Here is a 23,694-nt window from a genome sequence, read left to right on the forward strand (position 1 = left end):
TTTTTAGTTTTGTGAGGATTACACAAATTGCATATGTCAACATGTTATGAATTCAACGTTTTACACACACACACATATTTGTGAAAGGCCCCTCCTCATTTAGAATTCTGGCTTCGTCACTTTATGAATCGTTGACGTACATATGATCCGATTTAAAGATGTGATTATGAGATAGAAACTCAAAACAAAAGTGGTAGAGAAAGACCTATGAAGACTTGGAAAGAGATTCTAGAAAAAAAAATATGGAGTACCTAGAGCTAACGGATAACTTGGCGCAAAACCGAACACATTGACTTTCTAGGGTTCATACAACCAACTCACTTGGTGGGATAAGGCTTTGTTGATGTTTACTATTTTTGTATTGTTGCTTCTTCTATTCTTCGTTTCTAGTTTAAACTCTATATGTACATATATATATATGTGTGTGACCTACTCTACATCGAACTTCAATTATTTGAACCGTTTATTTTGTAATACTCGATTCACAGATCATCCTTTGCAAATATTCAATTCAATCCGAAGTAATTTGCCTATTTAGTTATCATGGTGAAATTTCAATATTTCTTAGAGATCAAAGTGTTCGTCAATTTTTTTGAACTCAATTACATGCCTCAAATATTTCTGATTTGGCTAAAATTTTGCAAGGAATATTTATAAGGTGCAATTTGAAAAAATAAACGGTTTGAATCATTAAAATTCGATGTGGTGTGAGCCTTACAACTAATTTTCATTTTTATAAATAAGATTAAAAAAGAAAAAAAGGGATCCCGACTTCCTATTATATACACACACACACTAGCATATAGGCACACACAAAGTGTGTGAGAAAAAATTTTTATTTTTGTTTTTGAAATAGAATGAGAGAGGAAGAGAGTGATATAGAATGTGGAAATGAGAATTTTTTTTTTTTTAATTTAATTAAAGATATGTTAGGATTACATGTAGGTGAGGATTTGAAAAAAAAAAGAGCAAAATTTGGTTGTATGGAATTACATTTATGCCTCATATTTCTTATTCATGTTCTGTTTTAATTAGAGGGTTAAACATATAATTTTATAGGATTTTGCTTGACAATGAGTGTTTTATTAATTAGTAGATATATATATATATGGGTGCCGTAGTTGATCATTAGCATCATCAGAAATATTGAATTGATCAGAACTAATCAATGGAGGAGACTATAATTAATAGTAGCACAAAGAAATTAGTACCGGAAGTGGTGCTAAATTCAGGCCACAAGATGCCAGTGCTTGGGTTAGGGACAGGTAAAGTGCCTCCAACACCAACTGATGAGCTCGTCCCCATTCTCGTCGATGCCATTGAGGCCGGCTACCGCCATATCGACACTGCCGCTTTCTACCAAACCGAAGAAGCCGTCGGTCTAGCCGTGGTCCGAGCGAAAGAGCGAGGTCTTATCAAGAACCGGGATGACATGTTCATCACTTCCAAGCTGTGGTGTACTGATGCTTATCCTGATGGTGTTCTCCCAGCCCTCAAAACCTCACTCCAGTATGTAACCTATCTATACAAACCTATATATACATATAAGGGCCACGTTTCATGCTTTTGATTAGATTAGATTGGATAATTTGTTAGTTTTAAAAGTACGTTGAAAGAAAAATAGAGGTCAAACTTATAAATTTTTTCTGTTCGAAAGTTGAACATAGAACATGGATTAGTCGGAAGCCATAAGTTTCCTTTGCGATTAATCTTGAACAAAATTTAAACATTGACTTTTGTTTCTTACTTCAGCATACGCTAAATCTAGCGAGTTATTAAAACCAAAACTCAATCGTAGGCAGCAAGTGCGATGAAAAACTTTTCAATATTTATATAATTTGCCTAATAGGATGTTACTCAACTAGCTGTTAGTTTAGTGGTATTTGTTAAAGTGAAATGTTTTCTGGTTGCTTGAGTCAAGTTACAATGGTCTACTTGAGTCACGAAGACAAGTGTAAAGTTGAGATACAATCTGTCCATGTATGACTTATATGTCCTAGATGTTAGCCAAGTGTCATGTCGTTATAGATGATCTAGTGTGTGTGGCTTGATTGAATTCAGTGACAAGGATTTTTTACTAGGGAACGTGTTTTTGCTGAGCTCTGCAATAATTTGAGCAGCAGCTTTCTTGCACAAAAATACGAAGCACACTTTCTTCAAGTGCATTCAATTCCTTTCTTCAATGTTTCCAAATCCAGAAATTGACAAAACAATCCCAAATACAGAATATATAGGTATTTTTCTTTCATTGTAAGATGTCTCGAGTTCGAGTTCACATTATTGATCTATATATATGAAGGAGGCTGGGGCTGGAGTACGTGGATCTGTACCTGATTCATTGGCCGTTGAGGCTGAAACATGGAGTCCCAGGATTTGAACTAACTAAAGAAGATATGATACCCTTTGATATAACGGGGACATGGGCGGCCATGGAAGAAATTTCCAGGTTAGGCTTAGCCAAGTCTATTGGCGTTAGCAATTTCGGCACCTTAAAGCTCTCTCAAATCCTTCACAATGCCACCATCCCCCCGGCGGTTAACCAGGTCGAAATGAACCCGTCGTGGCAGCAAGGAAAACTGCGAGACTTCTGTAAAGAGAAAGGAATTCATGTGACTGCGTGGTCTCCCTTGGGACTTTATGGAACTCCTCAGCTTAACAATGCTGGGATTGATTATTCCGTTCTCGAGGACCTCGCTGCTGCCAAAGGGAGGACTGTGCCACAGGTAATATTTGTTTCCGATTTTGTTGGTTAATTAGTTTATAAATACAGAAACTAGGACAGATTAACTTGGTTGTGTTCATGCAGATTATACTGAGATCCATCGTCCAGCAAGGAGCAAGTGCAGTTCCGAGGACCTTCAACAAGGAGCGGATGAAGCCGAACCTTGACATATTCGATTGGGAACTAAATGAAGATGAAATGAACAAGATCAAGCAGATTCCCCAGCGCAGGCTGTGTTCCGCAGAGTTCTTTGTTTCCGAAACCGGACCTTACAAGTCACTCGACCAACTCTGGGATAATGACCCCTAAGCTCTATGCTACCCAATGTTCTAAAAGTTTCCGCAGTGCTTGGCGTTAGGCAAATGGTCTAATTCCTATGTGTTTTAAAAATAAATAAATAATGGAATTTAAACTTTGCCTGGGCGCCTGCCCGCTTAAGTCACAACTCTCACTTAGACAGAAAATAAGTTACTTCCATTTTGCGCTTTTTTTTCAATAAATTGAAAGAAACTTGTTGGATACGTAGATGAACACTAATTATATGTTTGTTCCCATGTCTTCGGTATGTTACTTTATAATTTATGTGTCATTTTATTTTGTAATTTATGTACCCAACACAATTATGCCATTATATGTCATTCTATTCATGCTATACAATAAATTTAATTAAAAAATAAAAAAAAACAGCCTAGGCCCCGCTTAGACGCTATGCCCTTGTCCCTTACCCGACTAGCGCCCTTTAGAATCTTAATGCTACCCGAAACTAATTCCATTTCAAGTTCCATGCATAATGATCTACATGCATCTTCTTTTCATTTCTTTTTCTGAGATTAATTTTTAATGTTAAAATGGCATACATAAACTACCATGAAGTCGATAATCTTTTCAGCTTCAACGTTAGGTATATTACACATTGAAAAAATAATAACAGAAGCAGACTGTGACAGTGTAATTCATCTTGAACACAAGTCTCTTGTTAAAGTGATGACAGGCCGTCCCCATTTACCTTCGGTGTGAATGCTGCTTGGGATCCATTTCATGCTCCGGAACTATTTGATGGATGTCGAAAAGGATGCATCTTCGCAAACTGTAAAGCCTTTCAGCAATCAGGCGGTAGCCTATATGTTCCAGTGATACGGATCTGAAGCAGAAGCAATAAGACTAATCAGAACAAAATGAATAGCAATATTCTCGCAAATAGGGCTCGAGGAACAACTAGTGTTTGACAAGGTGTCAAACCTGCCCGAAGGGGGAAAAATCAGTACCTGTGCAAAAGCATAAATTGCCCGCAAGATTCTTGCGCAATCAGTTCCATCTGCCAAAAATGTTCCCCAAAGCCTGCACAAAAAGCCAAAAGAAATAGATTAATAACAGTTGCTGGAAAATTATTCGGAACGGTAAAAAGCAAAATCTTGAAGATCATCAAAACCAGCAATGAGCTGTTGCACGGTTGGCTTAATCATAAAAAATTGAAGCATCGGGCTACTTGAGGAAAGGCAGTGCTTAATCTCAACCTGTCAGCTAATGGTTTGAGCAAATCTACACTCGATTAAATGTCGGTAACATGAGTCTTTTTTCACCCAAAATAACTCTTGCTTACTGAGAAGTGACTAACTTTTCACTTTTATGCGCATCAACGGCACCTATCTAAACTTTCCTCCTTATTCTACTTCATAGAAATTAGTAATACTTTGATTAAGGAACAATGAAATGATACATATTGTGAGTGTGTACCCGTGCGGCGGCAGCCATGAGTAGGAGGGTGTGTGTGAAATAAAGTCGCAAACGAACCAGAAAAGCAAACATAGGGAAGCTGGAAATAATGATGTTTTAGAAATCAAGTGTAGGAAGAGTCAATACACTGGGCCAAGCAAAGCCATCATGCTTCTTAAACCAAGATATCTTGATGTAGCCCCTGCAAAACCCTGTCCAAAATGGCAATTATTAGAAATCCTGAAATGAGAGGACGGGGGATGGGAGGGACATAAAACAATATTTGAACCACAACAACGAAAGAGGTTTCCTTGGTAACAGTATGTGATACAAAGCGTCAATCGATTTAGACTTTTGCAGAAATAATACTAAGACCTGGAAAAATAAAAATGCCACTAGCTCAAACAATAGTTTTTCTACACATTCTCCATCACGTGAAGAAGTCATTACATAGCAGTTGCAACAAATTGAGTCATCTGCGGGATATAAATTATAATTACCTGTTTTGCCGCAAGAAGGGCTGCTCCTGACTCTAGATTAATAGCAGCTAATTGTCCTCCCTGGGAATAAAAAAGTACGGAATTACATGTCAGGAAGGAAGGGTAACTAGATAAACAAAAGTAATTAACATCACAAAGAGAGACACTCCATATAATAATGAGAGAGAAACTAGCATAAAGCTAAGAGTTAAAACAGACATGGACATGAGAGATCCCGTGACATGAAGGCAAGGGAAGTAAAAACCTCGAAAAATATTAGACACAGGAGGAACACGGTAATGTACACCCATATGACTGGTGACCAAACAATTAACTCATTTATGGTTCCTTTATAGCTGTGAAGTGTGAAATCGAAGATGTACCTTTCTAACAAAATCCCTTTTTAGCTGATAGTCGGCAGCTTCTAGGGACACCTTCCCAGATAACTTTCTAGCTAACTACCACAAAGGAAAAATAGTTAAAGGTATGTAGAGAAGAAATGGAATAATCAGTTTGACTATACTCTTTTCTTACTTACCAACTGATAAATCTTCCCAAAGTATAGATACTACCACCCTTCAGAGAAAATCATAAACCAACAAAATTAAAAGAGATGAACTTAAGCTGGAGAGAATTGAGCGTGCATAAAGTCTTCGTAGTAAAGCTACATTGCCTTCAAAAACATGGATCGGAGCTCTGCTGCCCCGACCTTTAAAGCACTGAGGGCCTGCACCTTCCATTGACTGAGTCCAAGTTGAAGACTATGTTGACCATCAGATGGCTCAGAGAACTCCAACAAACCCTCAAAATTTCCTGATTCTTCACTACATGAAGGAAGTGAATGATTTTCAATACATCACTTTAAAAATAAAAATAAAGTAAACCTTTTCTCTAAAAGACAATGATTCGCTAAAACACCAAGTAGTTGAAATCACATTTACTATCTATCAACTCATGGACGTATGTATGAACTCTTTTCTACCCTTACACATTCACAACACAAATTTCAGAAGCACATCCGACGATTCACTTTTCATACCTAAAGGTCATGTTGTTTCGATCTTTCCTTCTTTACAAGTATAGAGAGATCAAAAAGTGATGTTACTTATTTCTACTTCAACAAGAAACTAAAAAACAAGGTCCAAAGTACTATATATATATAATATAATTATACATATAGATGACATGCCTTGAATAGTCTCGCAACAGATGAAGGAAAATCTCTGCTTCAAGGTCTTCAGTTGAAAATTTGCTTGAGCAAGGAATGTTCAACTCTTTCCTTACTGTAAGTAAGACATTCCTATATGATGGCCTCCAACCCCTACCAAGAATTCCACACACACCAATTGGATAGTCAAGATGAAACTCGACAACAATTGTATGATACTAGGAGTTAGTTTAATAAAGAAAAACAGAATTGAAACAACTTTTCATTGCCAGGACCCGTCACACACAATTCAGTGGTATGTCAGCCCTCGAGTAATATTGACGCCAAACAAGTTAACTAACGAGGTGAATTTTAAATTAGACGAGTTGAGGAAAAACCTTATCGTAGACCGGGCATCGGCTGCAAGGAATAAGAATCGAGACTCTAATACTGTTAAAAACTCCTCTCGCTTATGGAGATCCTCTTCAACCATCGCATAGTCAACATTGGTTCTACTCATTATAGACTTCAGCAAAGGGCTGAAGTAGCTGGACATTGACTCATCCAAAGATCAAAAAAAAAAAAACGTCAACATTACACTGCGAAATTTTAATTTGATTACATCTTTAGTTTGATTGAGAAATGACACTACCCCTTTACTGAAAAACGAAAAGAAATACGATGCCAAACATCAATTTTCTTTTCTAGTCCAAAGTTTCACATTAACCAAACAGAAAGTATCGATTTTGAAGTTACCGAGGGCCAAAAAGGATTCTTTCAAGCTCATATAACTCAGAATTCGTGACGAGTTCAAGCACAGAACGGAGCTCAGGATCAAAGGTTCCTGAAAATTTAACAAAACCCAATATTAATTACGAAATTCTAAAATTCGAAACAATCCAAAAAAAAAAACCAAAAGCAATAAACATAGCAAAAATGTACCTTGCCCGCTTCCTGAAATTGCTGCATGAGCAGAACCTACGAGCCTCAAACCACTTGCTGACCACCGTGAGCTGCTTATCTGTTAATTACGACTGCACTTGTTAGGAAAGGCAGCAACTTTATTATCTGGGTTGTGATTATAAAAGCAGAAGGCTTACTGGGTAAGTGAGTTTGATGGCGGCAGCGGAGGCGGTGGTGGCGATTGGGGGAGCAAAGGGGAGGTGGAGCGCCAGAGCTGATGAGGCAGTGGACATATCTCACCGCACTCGGCTGTTGCACATCGGTTGCTGAGAGAGTAAAATTGACTCATTTTCTGTTTACTGGATGAATCAAACCGGACCGAGCCGGTTCAGTTAGGAACGGTATTTGTACGGTTTCGGTTTCGCAATTTCGAACATCCACCCCTACTCGAGTTTTCACCCTTTACAAGTTTTTTTTTTTTTTTTTTTTGATCAAGTGGGATCCAAAAGGATCACCAAGAAGCTTTATTAAACGCACAACACAAATTTACAAACTACTGACCCACAGACAAAATACACAAACCAAAAATGATCATAACGGGAAAACATAAAAACAAAAGACAGGTCAAACCCCAAACTAACAAAAAGCTCAACCAAACAGTTGAGGCCCAAAAACAGAAGAAACAAACAAAAAGATGAGAAGTCCGCTGCTACCGCCTCCACTAGGACAGTGCATCTCAACCTGCAAATATCCATGCCCACCGCCAAATATCGCCTCTCTGATCGTATCATCCAACACCGATCTACTTTCCGAGCACAGCCATAAAGTAAGGACAACAAAAAACTAAAGGAAATCAGTTGGTTATCAATAAAAGGAAGCCCGTGGATCACCATGAGCAACACTGCCAGACAACAAATAGAAGGTGGTGGTGTTGGGAACACCCGAGTTGGTCGAAACATCGAAACTCGCAGCACTACACGCAAATGTGGTTGAAGATCAAAACACAGATGAAGGAGGAAGAGGGATGACATCAAGGGAAGAAGAAGAGGGGGAATCAAGATGATGAGGAGGGGGAAAAAGCAAGAGAGAAGGGAAAAATAGGAGAAAACAAAAGAAAGGGAAAAGTGGCAACCGACTCCAACCGAAGCTAAAGTCGGCGCCTAAGATGGTGGTCAAGATTGAAACCCTCACCAAAAGGGGAGAAGAACTCCCACAGAAGGAGAGAAGCTCTCTCACGGAAGGAGCGCAGGCTAATAATTTGCTCACCCTCTACAAATTTAATTTAGAATAATTTAGTGTAAACCATTACTTTATTAAAAAAGCCTAATTTACAAGTTACAACTAAAGCCTAAAGGCTTGTTTGGAACTACTTTTAAATGACTAAAAGTTTTTAGAGAACATACTTTTTTGGGTTCTAAAAGCACTTAAAGTGTTTACTGCAAAAAACACTGGTTGTGTTCTTCTTGCATGAAACAATAGTGTTTTTTCTAGGATTCATTTGTCATTTTACTAAAGATTGATTCCAAAAGTGATTTTAATCATTTCAAAAGTACTTACAAACGAGCCCTAAGTTACTATTCTTTTTCTCCTCTTTTGCACGCCATTTTTCTCCTCTTACAAACCTCTCTTTATTTTAGACCGTCAAATTTAATAAACGGAAACATCGAACATTATTAAACATAAGTGAAGGAAAAATGCGTATGGTTATCAACTGTTGGAATGCATGCAAGTCATATCTTTTGTTAAAATGCATGCATGAAATAAACATGTTGGATGACTAGTGAAGTTAGGCTAGTCAACCTTCTTTGTGTAAATTAGGCAAGTTAGGCAAGTTAGGAAATTAGGCAAGTTAGGCAAGTTAGGCTTATGTTCTCTTTCTTTTCCTATATAATGTTTCATCTTGTAATTGTTTTGATATGAAATACACATCAAAAATTCAACATGGTATCAGAGCAGGAACTCGAAATTCCTGGCTCTGTTGATCGTTTCTACTAAGTTTCTTTTACTCTAAGCCAAGATGGCTGGAGAACATTTACTCTAAGCCAAGATGGCTGGAGAACATTATGAAGCTGAGATCTCGATGGATGCTTTAGCTCTACCTAACGTTGTTCAAGTTTGTGGCACGAAGCCATTATTCTTTGTTTGCGGCACGAAGCCATTTCAAGTTTGTTTGTTTGCGGCACGAAGCCATTACTGTTTGTTTGCGGCACGAAGCCATTTCAAGTGGGAATTTGGTAACATGGCGCAGCAAGAAGCAAAGCGTTATTTTTACTAAACCTCTTCCTACGGTTCAATTCATGCGCATTATGTCCAAGCTTGGCTCAAGGAATCCCCTCGATCCAGCTTGAGGGGGAGTGTTGGAATGCATGCAAGTCATATCTTTTGTTAAAATGCATGCATGAAATAAACATGTTGGATGACTAGTGAAGTTAGGCTAGTCAACCTTCTTTGTGTAAATTAGGCAAGTTAGAAAATTAGGCAAGTTAGACAAGTTAGGCTTATGTTCTCTTTCTTTTCCTATATAATATTTCATCTTGTAATTGTTTTGATATGAAATACACATCAAAAATTCAACATCAACTTATCATTCCCCTTGTTCGGTTTGAAGTTCTTAGCTGCAGATTTTGAAGATATTTGACGTCTCCCCGCTCAGTAATTTACAATTTGACACTTCTATGTAACTGAGAGAGAGAGAGAGAGAGAGAGAGAGAGAGAGAGAGAGAGATGGGTATGTAAGGAGAGAGAATATATTTGAAGAATGTATTGCAAAAGATTCAAAGGTAAAGATACAAACTTGTCTCTGAATATAGTCGCCCATATTGTGATCTAACATATTGCTCCGGAAGCATACATATCTCACGACTACAGCTTTAGTACACCAAGCACTAACAAAATTAATTTGACCAAATTCTCTACAGGGGTGCCTGTGACTCCAAAAACACGAGAAACCATATCCGATGATTCATGGAGAACAAGCTACTACTCACACTTGATCGACCGGTATATGTGACGGACAAAAAGCAAAGCTGCACGGAAGCCTACAGTTCCAAGCATGAGGAAGAAACCGTAGCAGATGCATGCCATGTAACCAAAGAAGAATGATGTTTGCATGAATCCCGACATATCCGAGCGTGCGTAGTAGTAATACAAACAATAGGTATAGATAAATAGTCCAGTAGACCCACCACAGAGGAAAGACCTGTACCGAAACCAACGTATACATCAGTCAAGGTAGTATATTTGCATCTTCTGAAATTGAAACTGGTTTACAACAAGAATAAAAAGTATAATAACTTGCATAGAAACCCTAACCAAACTTAGAATGCACAGATAATAATAGCTGCTTACCTCCACCACCACTCGTGGTCCTCGGCAGCAAGTTGGAAATATGTCAATGCCACGGTAATGAAAGCAGTGACGATCAGAAGAATGATAAACACAATAAACAAGATGCTGTAAATGGTGTAAATCCTGTGACCCCATACACTTGCAAATATGTAATACAGTTCAATGTATATAGCACTGAAGGGCAGAAAACCGGCCATTGCCATTTGAGGGATTGTTGCCCGGTACCAAGGTAATGGTGGAATCTCTCTCGGATATTTAGTGGTGCGAACAGGGGCTTGGAACTCAGCTTTGCTGTTCTTCCCAGCAATCCCACCTAACACCAGTAAAGGTGATGTTACAAGTGTCCATATCAGAACTATAACTACAATCGTGCCGAATGGAAGGGCAGCAGTAGCCGTATAAGCAATTGCAACAGTATTCAAAAAGCAGAATGTAAGGAACAGAGGTCCACAGAAGAGGCATCCCGTCAGCAATAGATTCCTAACCTGTCATACCAGAAAGTTTGAACCTTTCAATATTAAAACATCAACTTCAATCAATGATACCAAAACCATAGCAAGGAGAATTTATCATTACATACCCAGTTTGATCCCTCTAGCTGACAATAAAATGAAGTAGCAGTATAGCCCGCAATTCCTGAAGTGAGTGCATAAATGACTACCAGAGCAGTAAATAAAGCCCCTCGGTTGTATGGATAAAACACACCAACAAGCGCGAGTATGAAAATGAACACCGTACTGCATGGAATGGAAAGAAAAAAAACATGAGAAACTTCGACAACTGAGTGCTGCACCTATAGCTGGATAAATGAGCACTTACAGAGTAAAAAGTTGGGTTCCCGAACCAAGAGCTGCTGCAAACAGGGACTTGTATTTGGGGAACCTAAATACATCTCCGTGAATGTATTTCCATCCAGTCTCTTCCTGGTCTTCAGCTGCTTCTTCATCATGGGCATATCTTTTATACAGAAAGAAAAGGTATATATAAGAATGGGTGAACCAGCAGACATAAAACAGGGACAAAAGGATTACTAAATATGCTTACTTGACAAAATCATTCTTAAGCACTCGCATGAGAATTGTAGCAAGAAACCCAGTCAAGAGGAGAACTGTCACGCATGAATTTATAATTGAGAACCAATGGATCTCCAAATGATGAGGCAACGATGAGGACTGAGAATACTTATCCATCCTCTTCTCAAAAGGAGTGGCTGTTTCCTTCCACTCTACAGTATACATGAATTCAACATCAACTTCTTTATCCTCTGTAAGGTCAACCAGTGCATTTGGATCAGTACGAACATTGACTTCAATCACGCGGTCCTTGTTATAATAGAGATCAAAATGAATGTGCTTATAAAGGTAGGTCTTGTACTCGCTCGGGTCTTTGCCTTCCTTGTCAACCTTCCCTATGAAACCCCAAATCGGCAAGTCATCATAATACATCTGGAAGTAATAGTCCTTGTTGACAGCAGATCTGAACTGGGCCACTTCTTCCTTTTTGAGTTTTTTCTTGCAAGCTAATTCGGTATCTTTATGCTTTAGGAACTCAAGTTTGTAAGGGGCACTGACTAAACGATCCCCATTTAATACTTCACCAAGAGCTTCCTTCTTCTCTTTCACCGCACCTACAATTCGGATCCAAATAAGGAGGCAAATTCAATTCCTCGGAGAAGATTAAGTAAAAACGAAAGAAACGAATCGATTTGATACAAACCTGGTGAGCAGAATGGGAGATCAAAGTAGCGGTACGTTTCACTGGAAGCACCGAAAAAACAAAAAGAACCAAACTTTAGACCATCAGGAACACCAAAGTTCCACCATAATCAAACTAACATACAATTTGCTATCCAGCGCAGAAACAGAGCTAAACTTCGGTTTACAGTACACATGAAATTTCGACGAAAAACCAAAAACACAGTTGACTCATAAACTTGATTGTAAATGACTAAGAACCCAAATCAAATCTTTCAAAAACAGATCAAGCTCTGGTATTTACAAATAGCCAATGTAAATTCAATTTCCAAATCACAATGTCTAGCTTATCCCAGCTGAACCAGAACTTGTAATTCATGCAGATTTCTCAGTAACCAAACAAATGGGTGCCGAAATAAACTCAGATCCATAACAATTAACAGCGAAATAAACAAACCCAGAAGCTGAATTGAGTTAAGAAAGCATGAAATTTTGAGATCGAGCAGTGCGGAGTGTTGGGTTTTACCTGGGATTGTGAAACGGGCCGACCTTGTTGGCATACAGAGGGACTAAATCTCCTTCCTTGTAGCGATGATCCGACCCGTCGGACCTGACTAGATCCGCACCGGACAGAATTAGCAAAGCGATGATGCAGTGTACTCCTACAGTCATGGTCTTCCTCATTCTCTCTCTCTCTCTAACCTCTGCAGAGATAAGACAACCACGTTCGGTATATTTGATTTCCTGGGTTTGGTTTGGGTCTTTGGTTTATATATTTATTTGGGGGTGAAGCTTTTGGACTTACAACTTTTATGTTATTTATTCATTCCATCGTCATAAACAAACAAAAATGTGTGAGATAAAAATCATAATGTGTGGTTCTGATTACGCTAAAAAGTATGTATTCCACGTTATAATTTGTAAAATACTTGAAAATCATGAACCGTATCAATTGGAGGTTCGTGATGACAATGTAATTTACTCCTTTTTATCTTCTTAGATTCATGAGTTCCCAAATTTTAAATAAGTAAACAAGTCATTAACATATTTGTGTTGAATTTTTTCTTGCATGCACAAAATCAGAAAATCGTAACTCACACAATGTAATTATTAATTTATTATTTACTTAAAAATGCAAGTAACGATGTTATGGTCAGAATTTTTAATATTTTTCTTCCATTTGAATATAACTTAGAGTAGTAATATTGATTAGAAGAAATAAAGATTTCATTAATATGCATATAAAATAATTATTAGTTAATGTGGAAATAACTTGTTTTTGTTTTGAGTAATGCTATTAATACCATGTTTTTATACTATATTTCTATACCACCTTAGGTTACATTTAATGTGGACAGCCACATCATTTGAAAAATTTGCAAAACTCAAGGAAATGAAGGAGAAAGACTACTCGTATACCACCATCATCATTTAATTAACTAGTTTTTCTTAATTATTAGTTTATTAAATAATGAATTAAATTAAAAAATCTAATTAATTCAAATGATGTGGCTGTCCACATCAAATGCCATATAAAATGATATAAAAATCTGATATAAAAACATGATATGAATAACATTACTCTTTTGTTTTTAATGTGAAATAAAAATGAGGCCAAACGGGGAACAATTTGTGACGGAGACAGAGTGCCTCACCACGTTTGACCCCTTACCGACGCTTTGGTGTCTACCTAATGCCGTAGGGTGCGCCTCAAGCTTCTCCTTTTTTTAATTTCTTTCTTCCTTTCTCTGTCTACGTGGTCGCACGTGATTGGTTTGCTTTGTGAGGATGAGAGGTCTGGTGGTTTGTTGGTCAACGCCGTGGGATGATTCCTTGGCCTCCTCCCTTTTGCGATCTCAAAATTAGACCAATTTTTTCCAGCAAGGTCTTGGGCGTCCACTGTACTGTTACAATGACGTTTGGGCACAATGTTCATTGTGCTTTTGGACCAAAATGCTACCGTGCTATTTTATTTGGTCAAGTTGCTATTGTTATTTAGACCAACTGTTTATCTGAGGTTGAAAATGCTCCAGTGAATCTTCTTGATTTTCGAATAAGTGGATTTCTGTGAGAAAACTAATAGTTGATCTAAAAGAAATGGCAAAAACATGATGACATTTCATTTGAGTTTTAAATTATATAGAACAAATAAATTAGTTGGTGATTGCTTAGGAAGAAAGGCATCCCCTATAAATTTATGAACTATGGCCCAAGTAGCCTAATTTGAGAACCATATTATATATATATATATATATATATATATATATATATATATATATATATATATATCATATTATGCTCATAGTGGTACTTTCACGGCTTTAAGCAACAATAACGTGCTGTCACACACAAAAAAAGAAAAAAAAGAAATCACGTCCATGTTAATGAACCAAAATTACATACACATAATTCTATTCTATGAATGCATGAATTGAACATGCAAATGCCTGGTTTTTGAACAGTTGCTACTATAGTCAATGTGCGGTTTTTGAACGGTTGGAAATCGTTGAAATACGATTGTATTTGTAGGTTTATTCTCGTCGAAGAATTAACGCAAAGCAATCTTAACCCTAGTTCTCTTCTATTCTATTCAGACACACACAACTTGCATCCGGTATTCGTTTATATTTGAATGTCTTTTTATCATCTTGTGGTTTTTGTGGCTTACTAGTAAAGAGAGAGAGAAAGGTTTCTTTAGTATATATCAAAAGTACACATTTAAATTATGGGAACTTTAACGAAAAACATCCGGTACTGTTCACTTTAACGAAAAACCACATTTTTACACTAAAAAGTCAATTATGGTACTATTCACTTTACCATTTATTTTGTCCTTACCATTAAAACTCAAAATTTTCAAGTCCTTTTCATTAGTTTTCCTTTAAATTATACATCTGAATAAAAATCGTTAAATTCTATAAAGTTAAATGTTATAACGGATGAGTCTAAAGTAATATAAGTCAAATATTCGTCTTGTCCAGTCATATAAACGGACCTCCGAACACCACAACTTATTGAACCAATCATGGACTTATTCACACATAAAGTCCAGCCCATCTTTTCTTTGGATGCCAAACCAGATCTTCGTTTTGTCCGGAGAAACGTAAACTCCAGGCCCAGCGAGGGACAATGGGCTCACATTGCTTCCGAGGGAGACCAATTGTGTCCAATGGTGGAGGGCCCAATTTTTTCTAAGTGGACAGCGAGAAGCCCAAAATACATGCCACACTCATAATGTGTTAAAATAATGGAAACTTTAACGAAAAGCACTTGGTACTGTTCACTTTAACGAAAAACCATATTTTTACACTAAAAAGGCAATCCTGGTACTATTCACTTTACCCTTTATTTTGTCCTTATAATTAAAACTCAAAGTTTTCAAATCCTTTTCATTAGTTTTCCTTAAAATAATACTACGACTGAACACGTGTTAAGAAAAACTAAAATAACAACAAAAATCATAATATTTTTTTAGGATAAAAGTAGTGTGAATTTGGTTTTCACAGTCTTTTTACTGTTATTTAGAAAGTTTATCATGTCATTAAGAGATGCGGAACTACAGACAACTTAGATGCTATCATGCTGATGTACAAATAATTATTTTATTTTATTTTTAATAATTCAAAATAGTAATTGCCAACTTTTTATTCTTGATGTTTCCCTCTAGAGTTCTATATAATTTATAACGATTATCTCAATGTTGACAATCTATTGCGTCATACTTCAAAGTTTCAAACCCTCTCAAGAGTAATTTATTTACGGTGGTTTTAACGAAAAGCTCGCAGTACTGTTCACTTTAACGAAAAATCATATTTTTACACTAAAAAGTCAAACCTAGTATTATTCACTTTACCATTTATTTTGTCCTTATTATTAAAACTCAAAGTTTTCAAGCCCTTTTCATTAGTTTTTTTTGTTTTTTTTTTAAAAGAACTCTCAAGTATAAATTAGTGTGGCATTTCATTTGTGCCAAAATAAATCTTAGTCGTGCAAGTGGTATTTTACCACAATGGTTAAAAGGTGTCGTTGTATGACGATGTGAGTTCAAATGCCGTTGTTGGTTAATCTAATACTAAATTTAATAAAATCTATTGTTTGAAAAAAAAATAATAATAAATAAATCTTAGTCGTAACAATTTATGCAATGTAATAAATTAACGACGCCTACAAAAATAAAAATAAAAATAAACGAGAATGGTGACTTATTAGTACTTTTATTTGGTCATAAAGTTGAGAGTATATAGAGTGAATATATTCAAGTTATTCCATTGGCATCTAAATTTTAAAACTAAAAGAAGCTATTGGTTTTGGACCACCTCCAAGGCTCCACCTCAATTCAGGAGACCACGCCTGCCCCGCCCGAAAGCCTACGTAGAGAAGAAACAAAAGCAGCAGCAGCAGCAGCGCCAGCAGCAACCGGTCACTCCCATTCCCACCAGGTGCCTCTCTTCTCTTCCTCCGCCGCTCTCTCTATTTCTAACCCCCTTTTCTCTTTTCTAATTGCAAGTTTCAACCTTTTTTGTCCCCTTCTCCAATACCCACAAATCCTTTTCCCCAAAAAATCACGGGTTTAAATTAAAAATCAGATCTTGATTTTCTCCGGCCGACAAATAGTTTAGTGATTTGGTCCAATGGCTATGAAAGTTTCGTGGGATTTGAATCCCACTCCGCGAACTCGTAAATCTGTTGGGATTTTAAGGGTTTGTAAATTTTGATTTGTGGAGGATTTGGGAATTTCGGCCTGTTTGTAAATGCCGGATCCACGTTGAGAATAAGCGGTTTCGGGACCCAAAGTAATGAGACTTTTAGGCGGGTCGGCACTCTCTACTGAATACAACTTGGGTTTTTTTTTTTTTTTTTTTTTTTGTGTTTTGGGAAAAATTGAATGGTTTTGCTTTGTTTGGTTGCTCGGAAAAAGTGGGAGAAAGGAAATGATTTTTTTTGATATTCTGAATGTTCCATTTTTTCATTGCTCAGGACAGTAGAAGACAAAATGGCGCCAGTCGTTGAGCTTAATACAAGGTGACTTCTTCACTTTATATGGAAGGAAGGAGTGTCGATTTCGTTTCCTTTATTTATTTATTTTTCGAAAATCTGCTCTGTTTTTCATTTTCTTAGGAAAGTGAGGCAAACTGGAAGATAGATTTTTGAACTTTTGTTAATGGTGTGTTCTCAGGATTGGTGGGTGCTTAGTTTTTTATGCATGCTTGTAGGTTTTAGGAGGCTGAAAATGGCGGACTCAAACTCTGTTGACGTTATTCTGGACTTTCTGCGGAAGAATAGGTTTTCAAGAGCAGAGGCAGCTCTGCGAAGTGAGCTTGGTAATCGCTCTGATTTGAATGGTTTCCTTCAGAAGCTTACTCTTGAAGAGAAGGATTCAGGTCGTTCGTTGGAAGCTGAAAACGGGGACAAGCTAGTGGTGGAAAATCAAGGCTTGGGATCTCGGAATGGTGGTGAAGTCTCTAAGGAACTTATAGTGAAAGAGATAGAGTGTGGAACTGGTAGAAATGGGTCTGAAAGCAAATTGAAAATTGCTGCTTCTATTGGGGAGCGGAATAAGTCTATTGAGGTGGCTGGGACAAATCACAAGAGCTTTGCATTCTCTAAAGGTTTAGAGGACACCGTGCTTGATTTATATTCTTGGAAGTCCAGTCCGAGCAATGGACCTGCAGAACCTTATCAAAATGATGGTGGTGGTATTATCGCTAACTTCCCAGAGCCTCAGATATCCCAACAATCAAAGAATCATACAACTGAAGTTCCTGATTCAGGTAAAGCCATTGTGAAATATGGAGAAGAGATTAGCTTTTCTGGTGAAAAGAAAACCTCTTGGTCTGGAAGTACTAGCAAAGCTAGTGTCGAATTCAAGTGTGACAGAACCCAAACAAGCGAACCTAAGGAACTTGAACAACTTAAGACGAGTACCACAGTTTTCAAAGAAAATGCAGCAGGGAATCCTTGGTCAAGAATCGAAGAACCAACGAATCCACCTTCAGAGATGTGGAAAGATTGTTCCGTCAAGACCGTGTTTCCTTTCTCCAAGGGTGATGTGTCAACGAGTTATGATAGTGCTCCTGGTTCTGACAAAAAAGAAGGAAAGAGAAAAACTGAGTTGGCTGATATTAGGGCAACAGTAAAGGAGCAGGTTGATGAGGTGGGAAGAGCTTTATACTTAAGCCAGTCACAAGGGATTTCTGAGCAAAAGACCATTAGTAATTTAGTTTTTCCTATTTTGTCTGAGAATCAAAAGGAAGAGTTCCCTAGGCTGCCACCCGTCAAACTCAAGTCAGAGGACAAACCATTGAATGTTAATTGGGAGGAAAAGTTTGAAAGAGACGGACCAGGCGCAAAACTCAGCATTGCTGACAATGCTCATCTTATTGGGTCATATTTGGATGTACCTATTGGACAAGAAATCAACTCTTCAGGTTAGTTTGTGATACACTTTGTTTTGTTTTAGGTAGCTATTGCAGACGTCAGTTTAATTTTTTTTACTGTTTTTCAAGACTTAAAATCATTGCACACCTTTTTATTCGTATGTGCTTTACCTCAATGATCATTTTTACCCATTCCTTTGTGTGCTTAGATAAGTAGAGTTTGTCTTGAACATTCCTCAAATATTGGATTTCTGAAGTTGTTCAGAGTCAAATTTCTTGTCACATTATCTTGGTTGTTTTGATATGTCTAGTCTCTAATTTCTTCTTTAAAGATTATGGTTCAGGTGGAAAAAGGCCTGTAGGAGGTAGTTGGCTGTCTGTAAGTCAGGGGATTGCAGAGGACGCATCTGATCTGGTTTCTGGTTTTGCTACTGTTGGTGATGGTTTGAGTGAATCGATTGACTACCCATATTGGGACTCTGATGAATATGACGATGATGATGATGTCGGATACATGAGACAACCGATTGAAGATGAGGCGTGGTTTTTGGCCCATGAAATTGATTACCCTAGTGACAATGAAAAAGGAACAGGTCATGGCAGTGTTCCAGATCCACAGGAAAGGGGTCCAACCAAAGATGAGGATGATGATCAATCTTTTGCTGAGGAGGATTCTTATTTCTCTGGTGAGCGGTGCTTCCAAGCGAAAAATGTTGAACCGATTATAAGTTCAGATGATCCTATAGGATTATCAGTGACTGAATTGTATGGGAGAACTGATGATAATGGTTTAATAGCTCAATATGATGGACAATTGATGGATGAAGAGGAGCTTAATTTAATGCGTTCAGAACCTGTCTGGCAGGGCTTTGTCACTCAGACCAATGAACTCATCATGTTAGGGAATGGGAAAGTTGTGAATGAGAGTGGAAGGCCACGTTTGGAGGAGGTTTGTGTGGATGACGACCAGCTTGGTTCAGTAAGATCAATAGGTGTGGGAATCAATAGCGATGCTGCTGATATCGGCAGCGAAGTGCGGGAAAGTTTGATTGGTGGCAGTAGTGAAGGGGATCTAGAATACTTTCGGGACCATGATGTAGGAATTGGTGGGCCACAGAAGAATCATCAGGACTCAGATAAGAAACGTATTGATAGACTTGAGAGGGATAAGAAGAAAACTAGTAAACATGAGGCAAGTAAATATATAGTTGAGAATGATAATGGTGTATTTAGACAGAAGAAAAATCATTCAGAAGGGGGATTTTCATTCCCGCCGCCACTGAGAGATGGACAATTGGTGCAGGCAAGCTCTAGTAAACCGTTATGGTCAAACAACTTCAATGCTGTTGTCACTGAAGAACCTGATGATGATAACATGCTTGCTTCATGGAGGGAGAAAAGTAACGAGTCCTCACCTAGAATGAGTTCTAGGGATGAAAGAAATGCTAATGCTGTTAGATCCACAAACTCTACTCCCTCAACGCTCTCTAATTATGCTTATGCTGAAAGAGAGCACGCCAAGCAAGAAGAAGATGAGAAAATTGCTGCTGTTAGGGAAGAAGATACGGGGGCATCACTTGAGGATGAAGAGGCGGCTGCTGTGCAAGAACAAGTAAGGCAAATAAAGGCTCAAGAGGAAGAGTTTGAGACCTTCAACCTCAAGATTGTGCACAGGAAAAACAGGTTCGTTAGAGGAAGAGTACACGTCCTCACCTATTCACCAATCTCAAATATAAACTAATTGATCATGGTTCGTTACAGGAGAATGTGCTTTGGGCATTGGATTTTTCTGTTTACACCAATAATACATTTTGAAATGCTCTGGAAACTTTTGAAACTGTAGTGTTAGACCTTGTTTTCTTCAAGATAGAAGAATAATACCTTAATTGCTCCCCTCTATCTATCTGTCTATCTCTCTCATTGATTCCTTTATTTTTTTTTCTGTATAACATAAAACAGCATTATGACAACACAATCCCCCTAAATTTGAAACAGCTTTATTGTGTGATTTCTTCTGTTGAGAGACGTGTACTCTTGTGATAGACTTTAGTCTTTCGGCTTTTGCTGATGTTTCTCGCTACTTTGAAGCTCTTCATTGCTATTTTTTTTATCATTGGCTACTTGACTTTCTTCTGATTTGAACCCCATGTTTTTGTTCCACAGAACTGGCTTTGAGGAGGACAAAAATTTTCAAGTTGTTTTGAATTCTGTATTAGCTGGCCGCTATCATGTTACTGAATATCTTGGATCAGCAGCATTCAGCAAAGCCATACAAGCTCATGATCTACATACAGGCATGGATGTGTGTGTGAAAATTATAAAGAACAACAAAGACTTCTTTGATCAGAGCCTTGATGAGATAAAGCTTCTCAAATACGTCAATAAGCATGATCCTGGTGACAAGTATCACATTCTTCGGTTGTACGATTACTTCTACTATCGAGTAAGGAAATGCACAATTTGATATTTACTTTAACAACGTTCTCTTTCAAACCTTTCAACCAGTCGATACTACCCCGGAGAGCGGTTATCTTATTTGGTCGCTTTTATAAGACTTTGAGATAGATAATTGTTTCATACGTGTCCATTTATTTGCTAGATTTGTATGACTCGTCTTTCATTGTCTTGTGTACCTGGGACTCATATGCTTCATGGCAGTGCCTTTATGTTAGCATAGGGAGGCAAAAACTTGAAATCTTTGTGTATCTATTCTGTGGTTAGTCATGTCAAGATTTAGATTTCTTTGGGGGCAGGTTTTTACAGTCATTTATATTCCCAACTTGCGCCTCCTGCATTGATCTTGTTTGTGCATTTATAAATTACATATTTCTCTCAATGAATTTTATTTAGTTAGAATTTACTTTGTGTTGTAGGAACATTTGTTAATAGTATGTGAACTTCTCAAAGCAAACTTGTATGAATTTCATAAATTTAATCGGGAGTCAGGAGGGGAGGTCTACTTCACAATGCCACGACTGCAGGTTTGTTTAGTTCCATTTTCTATTTGACAACTGTTTAGTTTTTTTATGCTGGTGTTTAAGGTTTATTGAATTTTTATGCAGTCAATTACGATTCAGTGTCTAGAGGCGCTTCAGTTTTTGCATGGCCTTGGCATGATACACTGTGACTTGAAGCCTGAGAATATACTGGTCAAAAGCTACAGTAGATGTGAGGTCAAAGTCATTGATCTTGGGAGTAGTTGCTTTGAGACGGATCATCTCTGCTCCTACGTTCAGTCCAGATCCTATCGTGCTCCTGAGGTTATCTTGGGACTTCCATATGATAAGAAGATAGATATATGGTCGCTTGGCTGCATCTTGGCTGAACTTTGTACTGGCAATGTAAGTGCTATGCATCTATGTATACTTATCGTTAGATTTTATTTTCCTAATACAAATGTTTGGATTATTGATTAGAGCATGTGGTTGTTATTTTAGTTTTGGTTGTATCTGTTTCTTTAAGTTATTACAAACATGGTTACTAGATATTGACTTTGTTTAATTATCTGGTATTTGAGATCTGTTAATGTTATGCTCTAACCTGACTGCTGGTTGAAGTAAATCTCAGCTTCTGTAAGAATACTGGTTTATTAGGAGTAACATTACGGGTTTGTCTGTCTGTGTACATGAAGCTGTGACTATTATTGTTCTATATTATTGCCCCTTATAAGTATCTGTGATTCATCCATAAATCCGTTCTAGTGGATGCGGAGATGAACAACTTAACACTAATTCATGAGATTGTGTTTTGATAAATGACAAAACAAAACAAGTGTGTTTTTTATATATTGTTATGCAGACTTGTCTATTCAACGACGTTGCTATAAATTCCTGTCGTTTTGTGAACAGTTTGGTGCCTGCAAAGTCAAACTAAAGAAATATGAAGTTTATACCAGAATTTTGATCATGTCTCAATACGGGTTGAGTCATCATTTTGCAATACACCGAATATATATTCTCCTGACATTTAGGCAGGAAATGGAGTTATATCGTTGTGTCAGTATATCTTGTTTGTTCTTCATTCAGAGATTCAGCTGTACATAGAATAAAGTACAGATAATATACTGAACAGAAATCTTTCTCAGTACAAGCTATGTATGTATATTGTGATTCGAATTCGATAAGCTACAAGTTTTCTGAAAAAGAAAAAAATCATGATTCTGGTGCTAAATGTAGAAATGAACTTGCTTTGTGTAGGTACTCTTCCAGAATGATTCCCCTGCAACTTTACTTGCACGGGTGATGGGAATCATTTCCCCTATTGATCAAGGCATGCTAGCCAAAGGACGTGATACATACAAATACTTCACAAAAAATCACATGCTTTATGAACGGAATCAGGTAAGCCATATGGTTTTGAGTTAATTACTCCATTTATTTAATAAATCTTTGTTAATTCACAGATCAGCCTTCTCCAATTTTGTCGTGTTCGTTTTTGTACAAACACCGGTAACCTTAGTTTACAGGCATTCATGTATTTGTTATTTATCTCGTAAACGGTGCTGTTCTTCTCTGTTCTTCAGGAAACAAACAGACTGGAATACCTGATACCAAAGAAGACATCCTTGAGGCACAGGCTTCCAATGGGGGACCAAGGCTTCATAGACTTCGTTGCTCATCTGCTTGAGATAAACCCGAAGAAGCGCCCTTCTGCATCTGAAGCTCTGAAGCACCCGTGGCTATCATATCCTTACGAACCCATATCATCGTGAACACTCGCACGGTATGAAGATGCTCTTGGTAAAGACAAGATAGTGCAGTTGCGCTTGCATTTCGGAGTTTTGGGCGTCCAATTTATGAAGGGGCCAGCATTTGATTCCACAATGGAACCGGTCATACATATGTTAGATTTCGGCCCTCGGCGTTGCTGCACGATGCATTGAAAGGTGTGTTTGGTTTTTGTTTGAAATACCTTTCGGTCCTCCCCCCTTACCAAGTTGTATTCCAAAATCAACTGTAATCCAAGAGTGTAATTTTGCACGCACCGACTGTATTCTTAGGGTTCTTCTTTCTTCGCTTTGTTTGATGATCCGGGGGAGGGGGAAAATCATCTTGGAATCGTGTTGTACATGAGTGTGTGATATTCTTTTAGGTAATTTAGTAATTATCTTGTGAAACTCTCCCTGTCCAATTTTGCTCTACTTTCGGATGCCGTTTATCTTCTTAAAACATTCAGAAGTGCAAACGAGTTGCAGCTTTCATGTCCTCACAAACTTACACGGTTTGCCTTCAATTAGCTTAAACTACCAGTCCATCAAACGAGTTGAATGAACGTAACATAAAAATGTAGGGCTTGAGTTATCATGACTAAA

General features: G+C 37.7%; 3 protein-coding genes and 1 pseudogene across 5 annotated transcripts; 2 read left to right on the plus strand and 2 right to left on the minus strand.

Annotated features, from left to right (window-relative positions):
- Positions 1-1,119: 1,119 nt before the first annotated feature.
- Positions 1,120-3,276, plus strand: LOC126600557 (methylecgonone reductase-like). Its single transcript, XM_050267139.1, has 3 exons — positions 1,120-1,509; positions 2,300-2,723; positions 2,807-3,276. The coding sequence occupies exons 1-3, from the start codon at positions 1,169-1,171 to the stop codon at positions 3,029-3,031; spliced, it is 990 nt and encodes a 329-aa protein (XP_050123096.1). The 5' UTR covers positions 1,120-1,168; the 3' UTR covers positions 3,032-3,276.
- A 218-nt stretch (positions 3,277-3,494) lies between these two features.
- On the minus strand, positions 3,495-7,324 carry LOC126600558 (uncharacterized; annotated as a pseudogene).
- A 2,373-nt stretch (positions 7,325-9,697) lies between these two features.
- Positions 9,698-12,791, minus strand: LOC126599786 (transmembrane 9 superfamily member 3-like). Its single transcript, XM_050266230.1, has 7 exons — positions 12,533-12,791; positions 12,029-12,069; positions 11,357-11,939; positions 11,132-11,269; positions 10,893-11,049; positions 10,313-10,797; positions 9,698-10,163 (listed from the first exon to the last, which is right to left on the minus strand). The coding sequence occupies exons 1-7, from the start codon at positions 12,688-12,690 to the stop codon at positions 9,944-9,946; spliced, it is 1,782 nt and encodes a 593-aa protein (XP_050122187.1). The 5' UTR covers positions 12,691-12,791; the 3' UTR covers positions 9,698-9,943.
- A 3,482-nt stretch (positions 12,792-16,273) lies between these two features.
- On the plus strand, positions 16,274-23,499 carry LOC126599928 (uncharacterized). Of its 3 annotated transcripts, none has more exons than XM_050266407.1 (9): positions 16,274-16,445; positions 16,984-17,028; positions 17,183-18,434; positions 18,728-20,066; positions 20,547-20,826; positions 21,257-21,364; positions 21,446-21,724; positions 22,580-22,723; positions 22,906-23,499. In XM_050266407.1, exons 3-9 carry the CDS (start codon positions 17,210-17,212, stop codon positions 23,092-23,094), a joined length of 3,564 nt encoding a protein of 1,187 aa, XP_050122364.1. In that variant the 5' UTR covers positions 16,274-16,445; positions 16,984-17,028; positions 17,183-17,209; the 3' UTR covers positions 23,095-23,499. The 3 variants fall into 3 exon arrangements, with proteins under 3 accessions (XP_050122364.1, XP_050122362.1, XP_050122365.1); XM_050266405.1 differs by having other exon boundaries at positions 16,275-16,445; positions 18,716-20,066; XM_050266408.1 differs by having other exon boundaries at positions 16,275-16,445; positions 17,220-18,434; positions 18,716-20,066.
- The last annotated feature ends 195 nt before the right edge of the window (positions 23,500-23,694 follow it).

This window comes from Malus sylvestris, chromosome 14 (assembly GCF_916048215.2).
Source record: "Malus sylvestris chromosome 14, drMalSylv7.2, whole genome shotgun sequence".
Classification (NCBI taxonomy): Eukaryota; Viridiplantae; Streptophyta; class Magnoliopsida; order Rosales; family Rosaceae; genus Malus; species Malus sylvestris.